The sequence below is a fragment of the Dipteris shenzhenensis genome, chromosome 14, assembly GCF_047967505.1.
Source record: "Dipteris shenzhenensis isolate YYH24624 ecotype China chromosome 14, Dip_SZ_1.0, whole genome shotgun sequence".
In the NCBI taxonomy this organism is placed as follows: domain Eukaryota; kingdom Viridiplantae; phylum Streptophyta; class Polypodiopsida; order Gleicheniales; family Dipteridaceae; genus Dipteris; species Dipteris shenzhenensis.
In genome coordinates, this window is record NC_141609.1 from 56,179,218 (window position 1) to 56,190,428 (window position 11,211).

General features: G+C 39.6%; 1 protein-coding gene across 1 annotated transcript; it reads right to left on the bottom strand.

Annotated features, from left to right (window-relative positions):
• Window positions 1–267: 267 nt before the first annotated feature.
• On the bottom strand, window positions 268–1,091 carry LOC147894862 (ribosomal protein-like protein). Its single transcript, XM_087385205.1, has one exon. It carries the CDS (start codon window positions 1,005–1,007, stop codon window positions 540–542), a length of 468 nt encoding a protein of 155 aa, XP_087241331.1. The 5' UTR covers window positions 1,008–1,091; the 3' UTR covers window positions 268–539.
• Between the last annotated feature and the right edge of the window lie 10,120 nt (window positions 1,092–11,211).

Genomic DNA, 11,211 nt, shown 5'->3' on the forward strand with positions numbered 1-11,211 from the left:
CTCATACAAAGACCCGCAAGCACAAACTATGAGATTTCAATGTCAAGAAAGACAGCTTCCATGTAAAATAAGTCGAAACCTAAAATTCTGCTGCAGAACTACTAGTTTCCTCAGAAGTGTTGCATAACACAGGTCTCTTAAATCGTTGTAAGAATAGAAGCTAAACTAACTACTGCACAGCATCTTGTGATTTCTTCCTACACATCAATGGAGAAGCCAAGCAAATGAGAGCTAATATTATAATATTAGAGGTACAAATAACTCAGGCCATGCAACAGCTCTCATAAGACAGCAAGAAACAAAGATAACAAATGCTCCTCTGAACTCCTATCTACCAAATGTCCAGCTCTACTAGCTTGACAGACACTCCCATAATCCCATTAAACATTCCACATGGTCAACAAGGTAAATGAAACAATTGATTCTCCGTGCTTCTAGCAAAAAAAATTTACATGCTTGTGGCAGTCGCAGACTCTGCCCACATAATGGTACGTTTGTATTCATCATTGCACAGAAGCCACCCAACAAAAAATACAAAACTATCTCCGTAGTGCCTTTTGGATATTGCTGTAGACCTCATTCAGAGCTCCTAGGATAAGAGGCGCGCTCTTCGCCCCAGTCTGTAGAATGGCTCCAGCTGCCACGCCCGCTACAAAAACTTGGACTATTCCAGGCTTTTCATCAAGCTTGGCTTCTATATGACGCAGGCGATCTGCGGCAGCTGCCAAATTGGAAGTGCTTGTACGAAAAGACTTATCCATGGCCATCATGCGCTGCATTGGGTACCTTTCCAAAGACACATGCAAGGCCGTTTGGAGGTCGTCAATTGCTTTCTCGCTTGCAGCACTTCTATCCATACCCTGAGAAACATAATGCTCGATCAGATCCGAAGGCTGGCGCATTTTGAGCAAGGCTGAGGGAGGAATCCTGCTACCTTGCGATTTGGGAGTCGGTAAGGACTGTTGAGAAGAGTCGCTTGGTGGCTTCTTACGAATTGGGTCCTCCATGTTTGCAACGCTCTTTCACGAAACACAGCTCTAGACGTCTGCGATAAATCGTAAGGGTTTTAGAAAGGCTACGGTCTAACCAAAGCGTACACCACAGGAGTGAACCATCTAACCCAACAAGGGTACACCCCATGCAAAGTTGAACTTTAAGCACCATAGGTTTTTGAGCGCGCGCTCTCTCTCCCTCTCTCTGTCTCTCTCTCTCTCTCTCGTTCACCATAGCACGACTAATCATCTTTTATGCATCAAGTACCAAGACCAAATCTTATAAGTACCAAGAAGAGCAAAGCTTACAAGAGATAACCCAAGCTATAAAATGGTTTGAAGGCACCGTGTTTGATAGAAGAAACCCCTAGCTAATGTGCCTCCAAAAAAAGTTTGACTTCTAATGAAATACCCCACATGATTGGCAATACTCATCATCAAAGTCACGGCTATAGCTACCTCCATACGAAGAGTCCAATGTGTCTTTTTCTTCTGCTTCTTCTTATTTTTCTATTCTTCTTATTTTCCTCCCTCTTTTATTGCTTTGTCATAATCTCTCCACGTTTTAGCCAAGTTATAATGTAACATGTAAATTCAAAAAAATAATTGGTTGAAATTGAGCTTAATTGGTCTCAATGAGAACACAGATATGTCCTTGTTTGCATGACTATGGAAACCTCAAGCTAAATAGGGGAGGTAACTATATAAATCCATTGACATGGTGGAAATTAAGCCTAATTGGTCTCAATGAGAACATATATGTGTCCTTTGTTTGCATTGTTTATGAAAGATAATCTCCCTTAGCAAACCTCAAGTTAAATAGGGGAGGTAATTATATAAATCCATTGACGTGGTGGAAATTAAGCCTAATTGGTCTCAATGAGAACATATATATGTCCTTTGTTTGCATTGTTTATGAGAGATAATCTCCCTTAGGTCGCTATGCCTTGGAACCAACATTGAGATGTGCAGCAATGCAAAGTACATTTAATTAGATTTGAATTTTCTTTGCTACATCTAGTTACTTTGAATCCCTTCTTGTTTGGGGTTACTTTCTTTTCAATTATTTGCAAAAACTAGTCCAAATTATTTGCCTAACCATATAGGGACTAGCATAAGACCTTTATTAGGAGTCTTACATTTTTTTGACAGTGTCATTGACCTTGGTATGTGGTCTTCCTTACATGAGTAGTGGGTATGCAACTTGGGCCTCGAGTAGAGGGTATGTAGTCTTGATGACATGATAAGTAACTCCTATTGTGAGAGCTTTCCTAAAAGCCATGCAGACATACTTAAAGAGCTTGTGGAAGTGGTGGGACAATGACTAGTAGGCTATTATGAGGGGTAGGTGGGGTTGGAAACCTCACCTCATGACCATCACATTTATAGTAGTTTGCACTTCTTGTCTAGTGCCATTACTTTGTATTGGTCTAGGCTGTCAAACTTCACTCGGATTGAATCCTTCATGCATGTTGTTTGGCAGTACACTTGGTCTAGTGTTGTGATTCTATCTTAGTTAAGGTAATGACAGTTTTCTTGGCCTTTGTGCTTGCTTATTACTAGCTTTACTATTTTTTCCAATGACATCATTTGGCATCTTTCCCTATAAGTCTTGCTTTCTAAGTACTTGAGTAGAGTTACTCAAGCTTTAGTTGCATCTTAAACTTTTGCTTAATTGGGTCTACATACATCTCCATTGCCTACTACATTCCTGCTTCTTTAGCACACAATCACAACTTTGTAGTTTTCAATCTCAAAGTCGCCTTATTATAGTGGTTCTCAATGTCAGATATTAGGGTTTCGCATGTCGTGACTCACATGGTGATGTGATCATGTGTTCATGGGTTAAGCCTACTTTCTAAACTAGATCCAATGGCCTTGACCTCTTGAAATGCTAGGAAAGTAGGGGAGAGGGAATTAGTTCTCAAGGAGTGAGCACGATCAGCCAATCCCCTATCATTAAGAGTCAATAAAGTAACATATTTATATGGCATTCTTTTTTTGCCCCTTTTTAGCCTTGGGGATAGGTCTATTTACCTGAGGGGGACAAGATGATGAGAGAGAGAGAGAGAGAGAGAGAGAGAGAGAGAGAGAGAAGTAGAGTCTATTAACATCCTCAGGGGGCCAAAAATGACCCATGGGACCTATCTCAATACAATGTAAAATAGAGTCTCCTCAAGGAGAGGGGTTAGGAGTCTATGAGTTCCTGATGCCAGGTAAAAAGACAAGTGATGAAAGATCCCAATGCTGCTGGAGAGGTAGTAGAGAGAAGTGATGTCAATTGAGTGGAGTCCTCCAATATCTGCTATATCCCCCCTGATATGTGCATATCGGGGGCACTGTAGAGCCACATGTGCCTCCATCTCAACTATCTGCATGTCACAAAGGGTACACAGACTCTAGTATGTTTGGGCTGATGCATCCAAGCTCCCTTCTCAATTGCAAATGTATGATAGAGAGAGAGAGAGAGAGAGAGAGAGAGAGAGAGAGAGAGAGAGAGAGATTAGAATATCATTATCTTCCTTTAGTTGTTGCCATTCTTGATATACCTTCTCATTCCTTTGTACTATTCTCTGTGTTGCATTTGAAACCTCTGTAGTAGGGTAATTACCTCACCTACATTTGTAAATGTAATTTGATCTTCTTCAACTTCCTTGGGGCTTTGTTCATGGTGATCTGCATTTTCCTATACAAGTGGTGATTGCTGTGGTAGGCTCTTTTGTTGTGGTGACTCCATGGGCATGTCTCCCATTGGAGCCACTCCCTCTTGATTTTTTGGCATCTGGTCTTTTGGATTGTCCTATACTGCTTATTGTGGCATCATCTATTTGACTTCCCATTATGCCAACTTCTTGGCTTCTTGTTCGTCCCTATTGCATGGTTTGTTGTTTGCACCAAATTTTTAGTTTGGGCTTCTTGACTGAGTTGGGTTAACCGACTAGTGGGCAACCTCTAGTGGTGATTGTACATCTTTTTGTCTTCCCACTGTTGCTTCAATCTAGAATGGATATTTGGTTAATGAGCCTTCGAGATGATAGGTCAAGGGAACTAAAAAAACTCTGGGGAAGAAGTCGTACCCAGCTTCCTTCAAAAGTCTAACTGTTTCCTACCAAGGGAGCTCTTTCCGATGTGCTCGTCTTCTAGCTCATCCTCTTCATCTAAAAATGGTAGACATTGGTGGGGACATGGACTTTTAGACTTAGTTTCTCAACTAAAATCCATAAACTGGTGGTCACAAATTCCATGGGCATTACTGCCTCAACTCCATAAACTAACTTGAATGGTGTCATTCCCGTGCTTACCTTGAATGCTGTTCGAAATGCCCACAATGTTAAATCTAGCTTGGTGTCCCAATCTGCTCTACTTTTTGAACTGTCAAATTCATAATCCACTTCATGACTTTGATAGAACATTTTGCTTGTTCGGCTACTTGTGGGTGGTAAGGGGGTATAATTTTGTGAACAATCATATGGACTTTTGTCAGTTTTTTGATGGTTTAGTTTAGAGAGTGTTCTCCTTGGTCCAATACTAACTCTGTCAGACATCCGAGCCATGTAATAGTGTTGTGGTATAAGAACTTTGATGTACTGTTAGATGAATTATTGCATACAGCTTGTACCTCTACCCACTTAGTATAATAATATGTGGCTACTAAAAAGTATTTGTTCCCAGTGTGTTTCGCGGATGGCTTGAATGGCCCTGCAAAATCTAAACCCCATTTTTGAAATGGCTCAAGTGGCAAGATAGGGTTGACTAGAAATCTATCACCATCCGATGTTGTCCATCTCTTTGGTTTGCGAACTCATGCAAATCTTTGATTACTATCAGCCACCACAATCCGACTTGAAAGATCATTTTTGTTGTTGTCACATCACCCACAAAGTGGCCACCACTGAATGCCCCTTGATGGGCCTCTTGCAAACAGCATGCTACTCATGGTCTAGAACACATTGTTGGAGTATTTGATCTATTGCTCTTTCATACAATGCTTCTATAATGATCATAAATGGTCTACTTTTGAGAGCCAGTCTACACCTTCGATCCGTTGTAAAATTTTTAGGAAACACTTCATCTGTCAGGAACTGTAGCATTCTATCATACCAATCCATTTCATGAATGGCTTCGACTTGGAACAAAGATGCATCTAGTAAGTCATATGGTATACCTTGTCCTAGGTGTTCCTCGAACTCTAATCTGATAAGGTCCCCACATATTCACACATGAGCCCCCATCTAGCAATGGTCCTAGTATTTCTTGGCCATTACAATGCACTTTAATTGTCGGGACCTTGTAGTCCACATCATTGGGTTCCACTTGCAGCATTAGTGGTTCTTACATAGAAGGCTAGTAGTTTTCTTCACATGGAAATTTTGGAGTCTTTTGCTCCTTATTTCCCTCTTGCAATTGCTTAATGAATTTCTCACAAAAAACATGAGCCAAACTCAAGAATTGATCCAATGTACTCTTGAAAGATGCTTGCTTCAGGGCTTGAAACAATTCCGCCAAGAGGTTCTCTTCAACTTGATTTTGGCTAATTGCTCCCTGATCTTGAACTACTGATTGGTTCTCCACATTCGTGCTACTTGTCAAACTTGTAGTCAGATTTGTTTTCCAATTGTTGGTCGAAACTTTTCTCAGACTTGACATCGAGATGCTTCCCAAACTTGTATTCGGACTATTGATTATATTACTTTTAGGATTTGCTGGATTGGTTTGTTCCTACGGATCCACTGGTTGCCAAATTCTAGTTGTTACCTCTTTGGCTTGTGCCTTCTAAATCTCTTTCAATGCTATTGTCTGAGAGCTCTTCTTGGTCCTTCCATCTTAGTGCTTTCACCTTTACTTCTTTCTTTGTCTACGGTTTTTCCAGAATTGGTCCTTTTGATCTAGTGACCGCAAGAACCTCCATGCCCGATGAATTTTTTGGTAGAGTTTCAATCAAGATACACCCCAAGCAATTAAAAAACTCATGCAGAATGTGCTGCCGACCCTTCTAGTACATCATCACTACTTTGCTTCTCAAAGTATTCAGTAATTCTTGTATCAACACTGTGTTGGCTTGTGGGGGTTGTTGTACCACTTGAGGTGGTGGTGCACCTTGATTGCCATATCAAACAATTGGGATTCCTCTTTCAACCTGATGCTTCACCCACATTGCATAGTTGGGCCGGTGGCCATTCGTACTAGCACAACATCCACATTGTCCAAATTGTTGTTGATTCCAATTAGTTTGTTTGTTCAAATTCCTTTGCTATCCCCAATTTCTTCGTTGCTATTGTTGTTGTGGTTGCTGCATAGCTACCGCTGCATTTGCTCTAATGGCTAGCACATTGGTGCCTATTGTTGCTGAAGTTCTTTGTGACTTTTGTGGTGATTTGTTGTGGGCATTAGGTTTGTACCAGCATGATGTGGTTGGGTGACTTTTGCTAAAATTTTGCACTGCAGTTGTGGTTGATTTTGATTCACCCCCAAAGTTTGTAACTTTTGATCCACAAGTTTCTCCAAATCGGAGGATGTAGAATTCTTTTTGACTTTGCCTTCTCTTTCTTCATCTTCTTTTCTTCCTTTTTGCTTTTCTTCATCACTACTTTCTTTTTCTTCTTCTTCCTTTTCTTCTTTCAGTTAGTGTCCAAATCACTCTTAGACTCATTACTGTGAGGTTACTGCTCGATTTAGATTCGGATTCAAATTCATTCATAATCTTCTTCAAAATTTGCCTCGGATTTTTTCTTTTTCTTCATGATTGTTCCTATGCATCTTTTAGCCCTTTTGGCCATCTACTGGAGTATTGAACCCATTTGCACCTGATGGCAGTACTAGGCCATCGCCTCAACTTCAAATTCTTAATTTTAGACCCTTGCAAAAGTATTTCACCATTGTTTTAGTGGTCAATCTTTCTACTGCATTTAGTCGTGCATTCAAGTTCAAGAACTATTGGGCATAGTCTACTATAGATAGTTCCTTTTGCTTCAATTGCCTTAGCTTTCTCCTGACATCAATAGGGATTTTCTCTTTCCAAAACCTCTCCAAAAAGTGCCTTTAAGTCATCATAGGTGGTGAAATTTCCCACTCCGTACAGGCTAAATCACCCCATTGCCTTTCTAGCAATTGTACGGGTAAATGGTTGTAAATTTTTTGGATCCCCAAGCATTAAAACTATTGGCTCGCCACCAGGTTTCAAATTGAGTAACATGGCTCTCTAGATCTTCTTTGTCCTTACCATGGAACTCAGAAAATTGTATTTTAGGCTCGCTACATGCAGATGTGCCATTGGACAAACTAGTGGAATTACAGATATTATTCTCTTCGTCTTTGAAACCAAAAGGTTATTCTTTTCACACACAAAGTCACCGCTTAATTATATGGACATAATCACACCACGAAAGCGACAACAGACTGGGTACAATCTCCCCCCCTAGATGAGTGGCTCATGCTTCCCCATCTAGAGTATTTATGATATTTCATAAAAGCACCAAGGAGCCAAAATTATCCCTCTCTTCCAAAATGGGGGATTTGCTTTACATAGCCATCTTAGGGCCCAAAAATGAATTATGTCCATTGCAAAATATATTGCTCAAACTTGCAATAATAAAGCAAATACAAAATTGGCCCAAGGCCATATATAATGTGCTATGCGACACCTCGATCGATATCCTCGCTATGAGTTCCATCACCTGTACTCAAGCCGCCAATTACATTAGTTATTAACAATCGATTGAACGAATCATTGAATCAACTGATCCCAACATAACCACGCTCAAAGCATAATAATCAAGCACAACACCAATAATACTAGCGACATCAGTATTAACATGGAATCACCCACAATACCGACCATCTAGCATGGCAAAACACAAGCTAGTCAAGCTCCCCAACTAACCACACAAAGTATCCACTAGGACCCCCACCGCGTTTGGTGCGCTCCTATGGAGTACTTTGCCATAGTCACACTTGACTAAAATAATAATGTCCAAAACAAGATATATCAGAAATATATAATTTCCATAACATCCCTCTTGCTTGGATTGCAACTGACCTCAGTTGCGTGTTTGATTATAGGAACTAAGGAGGTCTGGAAAAGTTCAAAAGAACCGCTCAGGCATCCACTGAGCATCATCTCTCGGATGATTCTTAAATTTGAGCAAGTATTTAATATAGACATTTCCTTTTTGGGTTGAGGTCTGTTGATGATCAATAATGCATTCAAGTTCTAGAATTTATTCTTCATCAACAATCAATGGAGTCTCTTCATAGACAGGACGAATAGGCAAAGGTCCTTTGAAGGGCTTTAAGAGGTTGATATGGAAAGCATTATGTATTTTCCAATTATCAGGTAATTCAAGCCTATAAGCTAGATCATTGATTTTTTGAATCACCTTAAATGGTCCATAAAAACGCGGGGACATCTTCATTATTGGCCATTTCTCAACACTCTTCAATCTTCTTTTCTCAGTCCAAAGAAGTACATAATCACCTTCCTTAAAAAGCATGTGTTTCCATTTCTTATTAGCTTGTTTTGTGTACTTCTCTTGAGCAATTACAATGGCTTCTCGAACCTCTTTGAGAATATTTTGATAGTCATGGGTAAATGCATCTACTGCCTCCACTCTATGGGTTAATTGTGTGATAGGAATAGGTAAAACTTTCCCATAGATAATCTCAAAGGGTGCTCTTCCAGTTGCAAAATGAGGAGTATTATTATAAGCAAACTATAAGAGATGAAGATATTTGCCCCAAGTCTTTGGTTGACTTCCCGCATAAGCTCTTATCATATCTAGAATAGTACTATTTGTAACTTCAGTTGGTCAATTCGATTCTGGATGAAAAGCTGATGAGAAATCTAACTTAGTGCTTAGATTATGAAATGATGCAATCCAAAAATTACTGCAAAACTTCGAATCTTGATCAGACACTATAATCTTTGGCAAGCCATGATGAACATAGATATGCTTGATGAATAAATGTATAGCTTGCTGAGTTGTTAAGGTCTTCTTGCATGGGATGAAATAAGCTTGCTTACTAAAGCAATCTACTATCGTCCAAATCATATCATTTTGATTCACTGTAGTAGGAAAACCTGTTATGAAATCCATAGATATTTGTTCCTAAGGTTGCGTAGGAATAGGCAAAGGCATCAGCAATCCTGGGGTCTTTCCTTTGTAACTCTTGATCTTCTAGCAAGTGATGCATTCAGCTACAAACTTAGCCACATCTTTTCTTATTGTAGGCCAATGAAATTCCCTCGCTATCACTTGTAAAGTGGCAGTCACTCCCCTGGTTTTAATTTTCAGCTCTCATATGCTATTGGATGATCATCTTGCATAAGTACGGCTCCAATTCCATATCCACTAGCATCGGTTACAACTACAAAGAATGGTCTAGAGAAATTGGGTAGTTGCAACACAAGAGCTTGTGTGAGACCTTTCAAAGCTATAAAAGATTTATCTTGATGCTCGATCCATAAGAAATGCTTAGCTTTTCTAAGAAGGTCTGTTAATGGATGTGCAATGTATTCTTAACAAACTTTCTGTAAAAGCTACATAATCCCAAGAATAATCTTAATTCATGTATATCTCGGGGTTTAGCCATGTGACTATGCACTCAATCTTCTTTGGATCTACTCGAATCCCATTGGCAGATACAATGTGACCCAAATACTCTATCTGATCTTGAAAGAAACTACTCTTTCTAGGATTTATGTACAATTGATTTTCTTTCAAGAGTGAAAAGACTAGCTTCATATGTTCCTTATGCTCCTCAACGTCTTTGCTAAACACCAGAATATCATTGAAAAATACTACCACAATCTTGGTGTTTAAGAAAGATTCAGTTCATCATTCTATAAAAGTGGCTAGAGCATTAGTTAGCCCAAAAGGCATAAGTAGGAACTCATAATGTCCCATTAGAGTTCTAAAGGCAGTCTTGTGTATATCCTCTTCTACCATACAAACTTGATGATAGCCGGATTTGAGATCTATCTTATTGAAGACCTTGGCCCCTTTCAATTTGTCCAAAAGATCATCAATCCTAGGGATTGGGTATTTGTTCTTCACTGTGATTTTGTTTAGTGCACGATAGTCTATGCACATTCGATAGGTTCCATTTTTCTTTTTGACTAATAAGACAGGTGCTCCATAAGGAGAACTGTTGGGTCTTATCAATCCTCTCTCTATTAGTTCCTCCACTTGCTTTTGAATTTCCTTTTGTTCTATGAGCTTTGCAAGGTGGAATATTGCCCGGTAGGATTTCTATCCTATGATCTTCAGGTCAAGAACATGGTAGTCCAGGTGGTAAGTCCTCTAAGAAATGATTAGAATAGTGAGAGAGAAACTTTTGGTGTGTAGGCTTAGTGTTTGGCTGAGTAGCCATTAATAGATTCAGCAAAATTAGATATGTCTTCTCACGTTTTCTAATTGCTCTTTTAGCTTGTGTGTGGTTGAGTAAAGGACTAATATCAAGTTTCATTGAGCTTTTCAAACATATTTCTTGACTGTCCTTCTCAATCCACATCTAATGTGAATCGCAATCTATCTTAGGATTATATTGATGCCTCCATGGCATTCCTAAGATAATGTCCACTCCTTGTAGGGGTGCCACTAGAGAGTCTTGTGTATCCTTGTAGGGTTTGATTGAGATTTTAAGATCCTTGACTTCTCTAGTGCAATTGTACTTCGTTTTGGTAAAAGTAGCTTTGACCTTGTAGTTAGATGGGAAAGACTCTAGGTTTAGCTTTGCTAAGGCTCTTTCCGAAATGAAATCATGTGTACTACCATCGTCATGCAGAATAACAACCTCTTTGCCATTAATGAAACCTTTCATCTTTAGAAGAGCATGACAATTATACTTACCTCCCTCTTGCTTGGCTACTTCGCCGCCGTCAATCATGTGGACTTTCACCATCGGGGTCTTCTTTCTTTCGGGACACTCAGTGGCTATGTGTCCCACCTTGTTGCACTTAAAACACCTTATTTCTTTCTTTGGAAAATTTCCACCGTTCGGCTTCGAAGAAGAATCTGTCCCCTATGGAACAAAACCATTTTTAGATTTAAAGAAAGGCTTTTTATCAAATCTCTTTTTCTTATGGAAGGGTAGATGCCGTTCAAATCTTTTCCTTCTTTTGGGATCCCATTCTTCCTTTCACAATTCATTGCAAGAGAAATCGTAGAGTTCAGTGAGCGAGGATGAAACATGTTAATCTCGGCTCTCAACTTAGACTTTA